The sequence below is a fragment of the Panthera pardus genome, unplaced genomic scaffold (assembly GCF_024362965.1).
Source record: "Panthera pardus isolate Hobbes unplaced genomic scaffold, ASM2436296v1 HiC_scaffold_13, whole genome shotgun sequence".
NCBI lineage: Eukaryota > Metazoa > Chordata > Mammalia > Carnivora > Felidae > Panthera > Panthera pardus.
The window spans coordinates 16486639-16502002 of NW_026526688.1; the positions used below are offsets into that span (position 1 = coordinate 16486639).

At 42.0% G+C, this 15364-nt stretch overlaps 1 protein-coding gene across 3 annotated transcripts in view; it reads left to right on the plus strand.

The window, feature by feature from the left end:
- Nucleotides 1-15364, plus strand: part of SNX25 (sorting nexin 25) — a 131334-nt gene that overhangs the window by 66660 nt on the left and 49310 nt on the right. For all 3 annotated transcript variants that reach the window (XM_053900844.1, XM_019422270.2, XM_019422271.2), the window contains exon 6: nucleotides 2365-2435. In XM_053900844.1, coding sequence (XP_053756819.1) covers nucleotides 2365-2435 — 71 coding nt within the window. The remainder of the gene's footprint in view (nucleotides 1-2364; nucleotides 2436-15364) is intronic.

Sequence of the window (15364 nt, forward strand, 5' to 3'; positions counted from 1 at the left end):
GCCTGTGGCTTTCATCCTCATGGCTGCTGTGCCTTCATCCAGCTGCATCCTTGTTTAATGCAGGAAAACGGAGGGAGGGCAAAGATGGAAAGGGCTTTTCTGTGGAGCCTGTCCCTTTCAAAAGCTTCCCTGGAATCCCCACTCAGCAACTTCTGTTATTTCGTAAGTTAGAGCTACAGTTGACCCTTGAGCGACACTGGTCTGAACGGTTCGGGGTTTTGATTAATGCAGAACAATATTGTAAACGTATTTTCTTAACATTTTCTTTCTTTCTTTCTTTCTTTTTTTTTTTTTTTTTTAGCTTTATTATAAGAATACAGTAGGGGTGCCTGGGTGGCTCAGTCGGTTAAGCATCCAACTTCAGCTCAGGTCATGATCTCACCATTCATGGGTTTGAGCCCCGCGTTGGGCTCTGTGCTGACAGCTCAGAGCCTGGAGCCTGCTTCAGATTCTGTGTCTCCCTCTCTCTCTCTCTCTCTGCCCTCCCCCACTCACGCTCTGTCTCTCTCAAAAATAAACATGAAAAAAAAATAAAATCTTTGAAAAAGAAAAAAATACATCCAGTATATAATCCATCCAGTATATAATACAGTATATGTGTTAACTGCTTATGCCATTAGTAAGGCTTCTTGTCCACAGTAGGCTATTACTGGTTAAGTTTTTGAGGAATCAGAAGTTATACGTGGATTTTCAAGTGCTTGGGGCATTAGCACCTCTAACCTCCACGTTGTTCAATGGCCAGCTGTGTATCCAGTGGCCATTCCTAAATGCTAGGGAGAAGGTTAGTATTTTTAGCTGGGTGCCTTGTTTTCCCTGATAAAACTGGTTAGTGAAGAAGAAAAAGAGGAAGAATGCTGGCAACCAGCAGTGGTGGCCACAGTCTCCAGGTGACATGCTGACAGTGCTCCTAACAGCCTCTCCTTTGAGGTGGGGAAAGGCAAGCACCGATATTTTTATCATACAGGTGAAGGAATAAAAAGATGTGAATTTGTGAGGAGTCCATGAATAGCTATGATATGATGAATTTATGTCTGTCATCTGGATTTTAGTTGAAGAGCCAAAGGACGTGTGAAGCCAGCCAAATGTGGCATTAAATCTTTGGATGCTGCAAAGTTCATGTTCAGAGTGAGAATTAATGTTAAATGGCTTTGTTATGGGCAGACTCTTAGTCAATATAATCAAGGGCTAAGAAACGCTCAGGCTAGAGGCTTTTGATTAGGGCAGTACTTGGTAACCATTGTATAGCTCTTAAGAACTTGGGTTCATAAAGACCAGCTGCGTGTGCTCAAAATAGCCACAACTCTAGGGTTAAATCCAGCACTTAACAGTGTGAACTTTTATTTTTCCTGACTCAGAGGGGTTTTCAGTTACACATACGTAAACCTGGTGGAATAATAGTGGAATAATCTATTCCAGTGGTTCCTAACTCTTTCTGTGCATGAGAGTTCCCTGGGGAGCTCAAACAATACTGATGTCGTGGACCCACAGCAGATACTCTGATTCTGTTGGTCGGGAATGGTCTTCTTCTTTTTTTTTTTTTTTTTTAACGTTTATTTATTTTTGAGACAGAGAGAGACAGAGCATGAACGGGGGAGGGGCAGAGAGAGGGAGACACAGAATCCGAAACAGGCTCCAGGCTCTGAGCTGTCAGCACAGAGCCCGACGCGGGGCTCGAACTCACGGACCTCGAGATCATGACCTGAGCCGAAGTCGGCCGCCTAACCGACTGAGCCACCCAGGCGCCCCGGGAATGGTCTTCTAAGTAAGAAGTAATGAGGGAAATCACTAAGGGAGTGGGAGTGGAACTGGATGTGAGAGGATGGCTTTGAGAAGTACGTCAGACAGTACCGTCCAATAGAACTTTCTGCAAGGATGAAAATGTTCTATTTGTGCTGTTCAGTATGGTCTGTGAGGTGCATTTGGCTACTGAGCACTTCAAATGGGGTCGTGCAGCTGAGGAACTAAAATTTTAATGAGTTGGCCACCTGTGGCTCAGGGCCACATTATTGGATAGGTCAGGTTCAGAAGGTAGAGTCCATAGGCTACAGTTACCACGTAGGGAGAGGTGGGTAGTGGTGGTGGGTGAGGGAGAAGGAGGAGTTGAGTACAATCGCAAAGTTTCTGTCTTCAGAGAGGAGGCGGGTGGTGATGCTTCTGGTATCGGGAATGAAGTTGGGGGGCGAGTTCATGAGTTTACGTGAAGGTCTCAGCACCTGGCCTGTTGTAAATGCTTAATCACATCTGGGCAGGATTCACGGCTCCTGTGTTTTATTTGATGAGTACAAAATACAGTCTAAAAGGATCTCTGAAAATAGTATTTTCTTCCTATTCAATCTTTTCTTTTTCTCTCTTTTTAAATATCAGGTATCAAATTGTAGTGGAAATAATCCAAGCAACTACAATTAGCAGCTTTCCCCAGCTGAAGAGGCACAAGGGTAAGAACCGTTTGTTTTCTTCAGCTCTACGTTTTGCCGGTTCTGGAACTCCCCCAGTCTTCTCTCCTGTCAGAATGTTAGCAAGTGTGAGCATTTTTATGGCTCACATTTAAATATTTCCAATTTATTAGTATAACAGCAGCATTAGAGAAAGTAAGTATAATTTCATGCTAACAAGAACCTTTGTATTTCTGTGTTTCTTTAAACTTTCTTCATCCGTAGTCCTAATTTTTCAGACTGAAATCATTGGGTATATAGTGCTTCTGTTCTGTTTTGAAAGTAAGCATGATTTCATGACTTTTTTCTCATTAAAATTTAATCTAAATATTCGTTAATATTTCTAATTTGAAACGTAATCTTTTTTTTTTTAATATTTTTTTTTAACGTTTATTTATTTTTGAGACAGAGAGAGACAGAGCATGAACGGGGGAGGGGCAGAGAGAGAGGGAGACACAGAATGGGAAGCAGGCTCCAGGCTCTGAGCCGTCAGCCCAGAGCCTGACGCGGGGCTCGAACTCACGGACCGTGAGATCGTGACCTGAGCTGAAGTCGGATGCTTAACAGACTGAGCCACCCAGGCGCCCCTTGAAACATAATCTTAGTAGTTATTTAAATGACTCCAGTGAGTTGATATTTTGTAATTTCCTTAACCTTTTTCTTTAGTTAAGATTTGTATCTTGTATTCGTGTATTCTTTCCTCCTTCTGGGTTTAAAAAGAAAAAAAAAAGTTCTATGTTTTTCCCATTTGTTTCCCTTCAAATGAAGAGATTTTTACCTAGGCATGATAGTGAGGAATAATTAAGGCGTGAAGCTGGCTTTCAACTCCCTTCTCCTTGGCCTGGGGCTAGCATATCCCCCCTCATAGATATCCTCCTCTCAGAGACCTGTCACTGTCTAGAGTGCAAGTCTTGATCCATAGCTAAGAGGCAGCAAACTCCTTGTTAGGGTAGCCTTGCCATGAAAATCTCCAGGCCCGCTCGAGTCCCATCAGGAAGCAGAGTGTTGAAGGAAGAGTTGGGCCAGAGTCTTACAACGTGTGCCTACAGAGGCAACAGGAAGCTTGGCCTGGGGACTTTTCCTTGTGTGTGAGTCACTGGCCGAGATAGGAGCTAGGTAAAAACGAGATGAAGGGACAGACTAGGAAGAGGCACAGATTCTTAATCTCTCTGCCCAGCAAGGAAGATTGTACAAATTTGTTCATTCAAAAAATGTTACTGAACACCAACTAGGTGATGATGATACGGTAGTGGGGAAAAACAAAATCTCTGCATTAAGCTCTTAAATGAAGCTGGGAGGCAATCAGAAAATGAGCAAATCAAATAAGCAGCATTTTATTTTTAATGTTTATTTTTTTAAGAGAGAGAGACAGTGAATGTGCAAGCTAGTAGGGGAGAGAGAGAGGGAGAGAGCATCTCAAGCAGGTTCCCCACTGTTAGTACAGAGCCCGATGTGGGGCTTGATCTCATGAATCGTGAGATCATGACCTGAGCAGAAATCAAGTGTCGGATGCTTAGCTGACTGAGTCAACCCAGGCACCCAAGTAAGCAGTATTTTAGATGTGGTGTGTGCCTTGGAGAAAAGGCTGTGAGAGGGGGTGTGTGGCAGGGAGGTCTGGCTCAGCTGGAGGGGGAGGTAGATTTGCATTCAGATGGGTCATCTGGGAAGACCTCCCCCCACTTGGTGACCTGGGAGCAAAGACCTGGGGGCCTGAGGGTATCTGGGGAAGGACAGAAGCAAAACTCTGAGGCAGAAGCATGTGGGGCTTGCTTGAGTCACCTGTGTGGCTAGAAAGGGGTGAATTGGGGGAGAGAAGCCAGACACGAGATGGGAGAGGTGGCACTGGACCCCATTCCGAAGGACCTTACTGGTACTGCTGGGACTTTGGCTTTTAGTCGGCAAGAGGAAGGAAGTCTTTTTTGAGCAAAGAAGGTGTGATCTGATTGATCCCCACGAGGCTGTGGGCTCTGTTCCTCTCCTTTTTTCTTATTGTTCCTGCAGAGAAGATGCTTCATTTCAGGCAGTTATTTTTAAGAGGATAGTAGAGAGGGAATTCTAGTTGCCACCATTATCTTTCCTCAGTGTTCCTCGTTGATACGTGAGTCTAGTCAGCGAGATCCCTTCCTTATTCTGTGGTGTTGTATTAGTTTACTAGGGCCATTGCAAAGTAGTACAGACTGCATGGCTTTGGCAACAGAACTTTATTTTCACACTGTTCTGGAGCCTGGAAGTCCGAGGTCAAGGTGTCCGAGGTGTTGGCAGGGTGGTCCCTTCTGAGGACTGTGAGGGAGGGGTCTGTTTTAGCCTCTCCTCTTGGCTTGTAGTTGGCCATCTTCTCTCTGTGCCTTCATATCGTCTTCCCTCTGCTCAGGTCTTTGTCTAAATTTCCTGTTCTTGCAAGGACACTACTCGTATTGGATGAGGGCCCACCCTAATGGCCCCATTTTAACTCAATCACCACTGTAAAGACCCTATCTCCAAATAGGGTCACTCTGAGGTACTGGGGGTTAGTATTCATGAATCTGAGGGTGGGAGCGGGAACACAGAGAAGCCCATACAGTTATGTTACTAGCCATTCTCCGTGACACTTCTTCCTTTCATGCCTCATTTTCCATCTAAGCTGCCCTCAGAACTGTCTTGCTCTCAGAAATGTCTCCTTCTATTCAAGCACTGGGGAGAAGGCAAGCAAGCTGAGCTCACTTGGGGCCGTGGAGCTGTTTTCCCTTGGGACAGAAAAGCCCGGAGACTGGTTTACCTCTCTGAGGTCACTGATTAGCAGTGATTATTGTCACTGGTTTTAAATTTATTCACAATTCTCATTGGATAGTCGTGGTTTGTTTGGTTTGGCTGTAAGCCAGAGAATCTCTTCCTTTCTCAAAGTCTAGGACTCTGCTTCTTGTGTATGCACAACTAGCTTGAAACAACCCTTAGGCTTAGAATTTGGGACAAGCCATCTCCATGCCAGGAGCCTTCATTTCATGTTGGGCTCCAGAGGACAGAATGTGTGCCAGCGAACTTTGTGGAGAGAGGCAACTTTGGTTTTGCTTCACAAAGCAAACGCAGACACTTTATGGAGCCACAGGAAGCGTGTAAATGTGAGGAAGTGACTGTGACCAACACAAAGATTTTTATAATCAACTTTCCACTTTAGTCTGTATATCACTAGAAGGTTTGATAGAATATTTGCATTGTATTTTTATTGAATAATTCCACTAAAAAAGGTGTTGAATATTTTGATGTTATTTGAGTTAATAGATTTAAAAAATCTTATAAAAATTCAGTGTTGATAAAATAAAAATGTTCTCCCTAATTATATTCAGGTTATGGTTGATGACATGGTTAATGATTCCTATTTTTATAATATTTATTTATATTTATGTTCCTATTTTTATAATAAAGCATGTCAGTGTAGTGTCACTGGTCATCGTAGCTCTGACAAGGTTAGAGGAACCATATAGTGCACAGACTCATATAGCTGGAAATAGAAAAATGAAAGCCGATTAGTTATAAAATCTTTCAGAAGTATTTTTGGAGTATTCCGACGAGCAGAGTGAGGCAATGTCTGGGAATGAAGTATTCCAGTCTAGGACCTGGATAATGGTACTGCAAGGAAGGGATTGATAAGGAAGACTATGGAAGGAAAATAGCCTACTTGGTGACTGGTTGGATACGAGAAAGAATCAGATGATGGGACGTTATCGTGCTGGTACAGCCTGCTGACTTTTCACATGAGGAAATGGTTATCTGGAGAAGTTAAAGACCCTAACTTGTAGTCTGCACCTGCTTCTGTCCCTTTGCTTCAGGTTGGTGAGGTGAAGTTTAGGGTAGAGGACAGGACTAGGGCAGCAGTTAGGAGAGCTTGTTCAAGTGAGCTGCTCTTGCTAGCTTCCTAATGAAACCTGGATGTGTCCTTTTATGTCTCTAGGACTCCTTTCTTTCGGTCTTGAGGTTGGGTGCTCTCGACGATCATACAGGGTTTCTCAGTGAAGACACTGAAAGAGTCAGGGAATGTGTATGAGGGACTGGTCTCGGGTGTTTTGGGTTTGCAGGGATAGCAGGATAGAAAAGTACCTGTTCGGCATTTGTAAGCTGGGATTCACACTGTGGAGAAAGAGCGCAGCCCTGCAGAAACATATTTGCATGTTACCAGTATAGAGGTGATAGTTAATAGTCTCCTTTTATCCTGTCTCCAAGTCAAGTATCCTTGCAGAGCCGATGCGGTGTTCTCCGTTATTGGAGGAGAATAGCGTATACCAGTCTGAAGTGACTTCTCCGAATTCATAATATCATCTGCTGTCTCACTGTTTAAATTCATTATGTAGGTGGCTTCCATTTTAAAGAATTAGGTTGCTGTAATTTAAGTGCACTTTTTTTTTTAATGAAAAAGGAAGATCAAATTTAGCATCCCCATTGTCCTTACTTTTTCTTTAATCAGTAACATATTGAGTCTTATAGGAAGTAGGTTTTTAAATTTTTTTAATGTTTGGGTTTTTTTTTTTGAGAGAGAAAGGGAGATAGAGTGAGCTGGGGAGGGGCAGAGAGAGAGGGAGACACAGAAAGCGAAGCAGGCTCCAGGCTCTGAGCTGTCAGCACAGAACCTGACATGGGGCCTGAACTCACAAACTACGAGTTCATGATCTGAACCAAAGTTGGATGCTTAACTGAGCCACCCAGGTGCCCCAGAAGTAGTTCTTTTTTGTCTGTAAGATTTGGAGTTTTGATATGTGGCTGGCAGATAAAAGGTTACTTTAAAAACTGGTTCCAGATAGTAATGATATCATTCCTCAACTTGATCTTTAATGTATTTCAAATAAATTTGTGTGTTTATTTTCTTCCCTGTAAAAATCGTTAAGGAAAGTTAAAGTTTTAGCGTTAGAAGTCTCCCCAAAACATAATTGTTGAGTCGTTTTTAGAGATCTTTGCATTTTAGGGATAGTGTGATCTAGTAAAAATACTCTCAGACAAAGAATCAGGGGAAAACCTCGGTCTTTATGTGAAGCTTTTGACTTAAGCCCCACGTGTCTACACTGTTTTCTTAAATTTGGAAAATCAGCCTGTGCTCATTTTATATCTGACAGTGACCATGTAGCTGTGCCACCAGGTTGTGTGTGCAGTTGTAAGCACTTTCATTCCCAGTGCCGTTTCTCCTTCTTGCCGCGTTACTTTTGTGGGTGGGAAAGTGAAGAATTTTAAAAAAAGAATGCACAGATAGAAGATCCTAAGAATACTTAGGATTCAACTTAGAGATGGGAACTTTATTTATGAATGTATGTATGTATTTATGTATTTATGAATGTATACATATATATATCACTATGTATATATACTATATATATATGTACTATAAATGTAGTTTTGTTGTTCCATATAAAGCTATTTCTGGCAAGTCTTTTTCAGTCACAATCATTGACAATTAAGAAATGTTTTGCAATTGCAAAAATACTTTGAAGATTTAAGGAAAAAATTGCTGTATAACAGGTTGGGAGAAATTACCTGATTATGTGCCCTCTGAAACCTTAAGGAGCCAATCAGCTAACTCAGGATGACAGAGGAAGGCCTGGGGACCGCTTTGCTTTGTATATTCAGGAAGGTTCAAAATAAGGCTTTTGAGGCTTCAGCAAGCTGCAGCCAATCCACAGAAACCTCTTCATGTGTTTTAGATTCACTGTAGATTAGTGTATCATAAACGAGGAGCAAATTACTCTCCTTAATGAGGTAGAAATTTCAGTTTGATTTTTGATGGCTCTTTTGGGGGGAGATTTTTATATTTTCAAGAAGTAAGGTATCAAATAATTTTTAACATCTTAACAGTGCTTCAGCAGTTTAATTGCTGATACGATTCTAGGGAAAATAAGTCCTAGAAATAAAAAAAAATTATATTATGGAACTCATCTCCTTGTCTTGTGGATACGAAAATTATATTAGGTATAATTAGGGAAAAAGGTCTTAGAGAAAACTTACAGATACGGAACAGTTTGAAACAATTAGTCTCAGAAGGTTTAGTTTACTCACAAAATTTTCTTACCTCTGACCTTATTTTATCATTGATCCTGGCCAAATGTATTGATTTACTAAAGCCTAAATCTTACCCACTAATAACCTCAACTGCTTGTTGGTCATGGAATTTGGGAAGTTTAGCTGAGTTCAGCTAGCTAACTTCAGTGAACTTTTTTTCAGTCTTCATTTTCTTTGACCGTTTGGTGCATTTGACATTGTTGGAGTTCCTCAGTGTTTGTTTCTAACCCTCTCATTATTTTATACCTGTGTGGTCCAATATAAGAGCTATTAGCCATATGTGGTTATTCAAGTTTAAATTAAAGGTAAATCCAGATTTAAAACCCAGTTCTTCAGTCATGCAAGCCACATTTCAAGTGTTCAGTAACCCCTGAAGTCGTTGTTGCACTATATGCTAACTAACTTGGATGTAAATTAAAAAAAAAAAAAAAAAAAAAAAAAAAGGCAAGTGTTCAGTAACCATCTGTGGCTACCATATTGGATAGTACAGAACGAACATTTCCATCACCACACAAGTTCATTTTTTTTTTGAGTTTATTATTTATTTTGAGAGAGAGAGAGCGTGCAAGCAGGCTGTGCACTGTTAGTGTGGAGCCCGATGTGGGGCTCGAACTTACAAATCAAGATCATGACCTGAGCTAAAATCAAGAGTTGGATGCTTAACCAACTGAGCCACCCAGGTGCCTCCATCATCACAGAAGTTCTGCTGGGTAGCAGTGCCTATACCCATTCCCAGGCTGGTCTTCTCTTTCCTTTATCTATATGCTGATAAATCTCCAAATTTCCATCTACAGAACCTCTCTGCTCTACTTACTACTGCTTACTCAGTATTTTTATTTGAGTATCTTAAAGGCATTTCCAAATGAAAATGTGCAAATCAGGGGTGCCTGGGTGGCTCAGTCAGTTAAGCACCCAACTTTGCTGAGGTCATGATTTCACAGTTCATGGGTTTGAGCCCCACATCGGGCTCTGTGCTGGCAGCTCAGAGCCTGGAGCCTGCTTCAGATTGTGTGTCTTCCTCTCTCTGCCCCTCACCCACTCACACTCTCTGTCTCAAAAAAATAGACATTAAAAATTTTTTTTAAAAAATGTGCAAATCAAAGTACCACATAACTGGTCATCCTCTTAGTTTCTTAGTCTCAGTGAATGATATCATCACCCCTCCATATGTCATAAACCTAGAAGTCATCTTTGTTCATTCCTTCTTCATCGTATACAATGACTAGTCCATTATCATCACAAAGTTTGACCTTCACAATATATCTCAACTCTGTTCTCTTTCTCTAAACCACCATCTTCCACCACTAGTCTCTCTTGAGCTATGGTAATAGCTTAATTGGTCTCCTTATATCTACGCCTGCCCCTATTTGATATATTTTTCATACTGACGTCACATGATTAAAAAAACATGCAGATATCCTCATGTCACCTCCATGCTTAAAACCCTTCATTGTCTTTTCATTGTTCTTAGACGTGAAATCTGCAAGGTCCTGCTTGCTCTGGTCCCTGTTACTGTCTTCAGCCTTATCTCTTGCTGTTCTACTCCCTCTTATTGTAGTCTAGCCACACTAATGTTTCTATTTCCTCAACTCACCGTGATTCATCCTGCCTCATATTCTTTGCCTGTTTTGCTGATTCTTCTTGGAATGCTACCCTACTCTCAATCTCACTCTGTCTAGGTAGCTCCTACTTATCTTTATATTTTATCTTGAATTTCTCTTCTCTGATCACAACCCCACTTCCCCTGATTCTGGGTAGGTGAGACAACTCCTGAGTTTTTACCAGTAGAGAAGGGTATACTCTGAAGGAAGTCTTAATCACCAGAGGTAGGTCTTAAGTCATTCAACAAACTGTGTTTTGAATGCCATTATGTGTTAGGTACAGCTGTGCAATGAAAAAAACTGTCTCTGACCTCAAGGAGATCATAGTCTAACAAGGAGACAGGTAGACACACATACAAACTTAGAGTACCATTCGATAAATGCAGTGAGCGTTGCATGTTCAGGGTTTAGTCGTGGCACAGATGTGCAGAACAGTCCGCTCTACCTGGAACAGGTGGTCAAGAAAGACTTCTTCTTTAGAGTAGCAGAGTTGAGCTGGAATAATTCAGTGGCTCTCATTTCCTTCTGGGCTTGTCAGGTGGATGTGGGTAGATGGTACCACATGTCTACAAAGAAGATAGTTGTGGAATGGCCTCCTGTGTATAAGCCATGTCAAGGGAGATACTGTGCTGGTGCTTGGCATGTAATGAAGAGACAAGGCTTGATAGGAAGACAGGAGCCAATACTAAAGATGCTTGTAAGCTATCCTAAGAAGTTTGGACTTAATCCTGTAGAGCAGTGGTTCTCAAACTATAGTGTGTGTCCCAGTCACCTGGAGGGCTTGTTACAATGCGGATTCCTGGACCCTACCCCAAAGTTTCTGACGTGGGGCTCGATCTCACAAACTGTGAGATCATGACCTGAGCCAAAAAAAAAAAAAAAAATCCAGAGTTGGATGCTTAACCAACTGAGCCACCCAGGTGCCCTAAGATCCGTAACTTCTACCATGTAAAGAAATGGCAAAAACATAGTCATCTGCACCCTGGAAGAGGGCTTTCACCAGGACCTGGCCATGCCGGTACCCTCATCTTGAATTACCAGTCTCCAGGGGTATGAGAAGAAATTTCTGTTGTTGATAGCCACCTAGTCTGTGGTGTTTGTTATAGGTGCCTGAATGAACTAAGACACTGGTCAAGTGTAGGAATTCTAAGTAATATGGGGACACGGGCTAAACTTTCCCTACAGTTTGGTGGGAATAAGTCCAGTATTTCAGCTCCCTTTTTAAAGCCTTCTTTTCTGTTCTGAATCCTGAAATGTTATTAAGAATAGTTAAGGTGATTCAAGAGTGGTGATTGCTCAGTTGACTACAACAAAGGATGTGATGTTGATTTGAGTCTGCCAGAAACTGCTAAATATAAATAGTACACCCTTGGGAGTGATGCTCATAGTATAGATGGGGAGGCTTTGGTCAAGTTGTTCGTCTTCTTTAGGGTATAAGTAAACAGTTTCAAAATTGAATATATCAAGCAGAACTGTAGAAGAACTTCAGAACATATTAAATGTGTATATGGACACAGAATTGCTGATAAGAACCATAATGGTTTCCATTAGGAATTATTTTAAAAGATAATATGTACCTTCTTTGTCTGATTTGGTATTTAAAGGTGTCTCTGCCTGAAAGAGGGTAGCTAATTTGTAGACTCTAATGGACTTCTCAGGGTCCTTTCTTGTGCTTTGATGTGATCTGATTTTTGAGCATTGCTGTAATCTGATACAAATGGCTCCTAATTTCTGAATTGCCTGACCTTAGAAGATGCCCCAGCCCATTGCCACAGCGGCTCTCCTGCTGTGAGTACGGCAGCCTCTATCTCCTGCTATCCCTTGGCCAGCATCCTGCCAGGCCCCCTGGCCCCCACCCGTTCTTGGCCTCAAAGGATGAAGGGCTCAGCGCACGTCCACTACTCTGTCTGTAGTCTCCCAACACTGTAGGAGTCCTTCCACCTCCGTACCCCAAGAAAACTTTAATCCTCGCATATTCTAACACCCACATTTACACAAATGAAGTTCAGGCTCAGCGATAGTAAGCAACATACCCTGTGTAACTACAACTAGTTAGTCACACACAGATTTGGAACTTCAACTCGGGTCTCCTAATTTTTACTCCTGGTCTCTTCCCACCATGCTGCTTATTCACAAAGGTAGATGTTATGAAAGTCCTGGTAAAAGCTACAAATTATTGGGCCAGATCTGTGTTCTAAGTATGTGTCTTGTACCTGTTCAACTCATGGCTCCAATTTGGGAGCAGGACTCTCCTGGTAATTTACTGTGTGGATATAGTTGATACGACACTATTACTTTAAAAACGTATCGCAAGCATGTTGGAGGACCTTAAGCCAAAGGAAGTACTACAAGTTTCGGTACTTGAGACATTTAAAGGGAGGAAGTAGAAAGTGTGCTGTAAGCATGTCTGACCAGGCTGGGCAAGGTCAAACTACAAGATCTCTGTAGTCTTCTCCCATGATAACGTGAGTGGTTCCTCCATCAGCTCCTGCTATGATTTCTGCTTACTCCTCAAGTACTCTTTCTACTAAAGTGGAGTGACACTTCAGACTATGAAATCCGGGTGTTCGGTATGATAAGAAAATCCCATTTGTTCTTTTTGAAAAAGAACATACTGGCTTCAAGTTGAAAAGTAAGATAAATATGTGTATATATATATGTACTGATTGATTGTTCGTTTGTTCTCGGGCAGCTTTTGAGGTGGTTTTCAGATCATTTTGAAGAAGTTTGTGATGATTAGTGACTGCTGAGAACTGGTGTCAGTTTCGTGTTAAGAAATCAAGCACCATTTTTCATTTTGAAACTTGACCAGTCCCTAGGTAAATACATACCTGTTTCTTGAACCCACCTCTCAAGGGAGTTTCTTAAAACTTGTATTTACGGGGTGCTGGGGTGGCTCAGTCAGTTAAGTGTCTGATTTCGGCTCAGGTCATGATCTCACGGTTCCTGAGTTGGAGCCCTGTGTCAGGCTGTGTGCTGACAGCTCAGAGCCTGGAGCCTGCTTCGGATTCTGTGTTTCCCTCTCTCTCTGCCCCTCCCCCCAAATAAATAAACATTAAAAAAAAAAAAAAAAAGAAAGAAAAAACCCTTGCATTTAAGGGCACCTGGGTGGCTCAGTTGGTTAAGTGATTGACTTTGGCTCACGTCATGATCTCAGGGTTTGTGAGTTTGAGCCCTGAGTTGGGCTGTGTGCTGACAGCTCAGAGCCTGGGTCCTGCTTCACATTCTGTGTCTCCCTTTCTCTCTGCCCCTCCCCTGGTTGTTTTCTCTCTCTCTCTCTCTCTCAAAAACAAACTTAAAAAAAAAACTTGTATTTACATGTACAGTGAAGACTCAAAGGATTGTTCATCTGTGGACACAAGTTGAGGAATAGAGGCCCAACATTTTCCAGTGAGGAGCTCCCTTAATTCTTTACGTTGAGGGCCTGGGGGGGCATGAGGAGGCCTGTTCATCCTGGGGAGGAGAACCACATGCTGGGGAGTCAGGGGAAGGGGTGAGTGTGCAGCCTTGTCTACTTTACTGTCACAGAGTTTATACCTCTATATTAGTACTTCTCTGTAGGGTGGAGGTGCAAGGCACAATTTTGTCCCCCAGGGTGCCTAGGGCATTTGGTCGCGTCCAGCGACCTTACTGGTTGTCCCGTCTGGGGGAAGGGATGCTACTGGCATCTAGTGGTAGAGGCCAAGAATGCTGCTCTACACAGGACAGCCCCCACAAGACAAATTTACCCAGCCCCAAATGTCTCTCGTGTCCAGGATGAGAAACCCTGCTCTGTTATCCCCTGAATCCCCCAACCAACCTGCTGAGAGTGCTGCTGTTAGGAGATGCCTTGGGATTTGGTAGCGTGCCGGGAGAGGAGAAACAATACTCTGCTCCTGACATTGTCTAGTACCTGAAAAAATAAAATGGTGCCATTTTAATCCATTTATGCTTGTGCTATTTCTGGAGTTGTTAGTTTGCACTGTAAATGCACTCTCTCCTTTGCCTCCTTAGGAACAGTGCTTAATAGTTCTCCCTGGTGTTTGTATTTTACTGTAAGACACTCTCACTTCCTTAAGGAAGAACTATATCATGGGCAGAAGGTTTAAAGCAAAAAGCAGTGCTATGCTGTTGGCCATAGGTCTACTGTAATGTCTCTGTAGCCAAAATTGTTCACCTAACGTCTAAGCCAAATTTCTCTTTGAGCAAAGGAACCCAGGGAACCCGTTTTCTTTTGTTCTGACTTCACTAAAATCTGGACTATCCAGAAGGAAGAACAGTAAATATTCATAACTAATTGCTTTAGAATACTCTGTCACTTGTATATTCATCTTGGCACCAGTTTAAAAGAGCCGCTACCAACCATTGTTTCACCCGTCACTGTTTATCTCCCTGGCTTTCTTTTTTAAGCTAGATCAAACAGTTGTGTGATTAACCGATTTGTAACGATGCACAGCGTGCAGCTAACGCTCTACAGAGAAGCAGCTACATGAATCTGATTTGAGCGGGGCCACAGCGTATTGTCGCGAACCCACTTGCCTATACTTTTCTCGGCCTGGATATTTCCGGGCTGAATGGGTTTTCAGGTCACAAAGCATATTCATCCGCGTCGCGGATTTACAAGGATCTTTGTGCAACAGACACATGGGCTGCATGAGGTCCATGTTAGTCATTTAGCCCTGAACGTGGCATTGGTTTTCTGAGGCAAAAATAAACAGAATTTTCTAAGCAACAAGCTGCTGTTGAATTTGTTAGCTACAAGCTTTGTGATCAGACAATGGCATTGTATCGCCCTTTAACAAACAAGAACGTATTCACGTGAGCAGGCGACATTCAAGTAGAACATAAAAATATTCTTCTCAGCCCTGCAGCTGGGTTTTAGATGGTTTATTCTCCTTCTTTCTTCCTTCTCTTTGGAGTTTGCTTCTAGTTTTTGTGCTTTTAGAAAGGCTTTTATGTTTTCTTAGGAGAAGAATGTGGTTGTTGATAAATGTGTGTCAGTTTCTTGCTATATATGTCTCTTTAATAGCCTATTTTAACCCCAAATTAAAATTGTGGTCTAGATTTATTTTATAAAAGGAAGTTCTTTAGTTCCCAAACTTAAGAGTATTTTAAATATGTATCAAATTGAGACTTTAAAGATACATGTTTTAAAAATGAAAACTTTTTTTCTGAAAATGTGACTGTCCCAAGCATGTATTTCTTTAGGCATACACACAAAGCATCCTAGTTTGTGACAGACTAATTTGGGGAAAGACTTACATTTACCTTTATCTTCCCACTAAGGGGACTCTGCCACTAAGGGGACTCAAATATTATTTAAGTATTTGATGATGA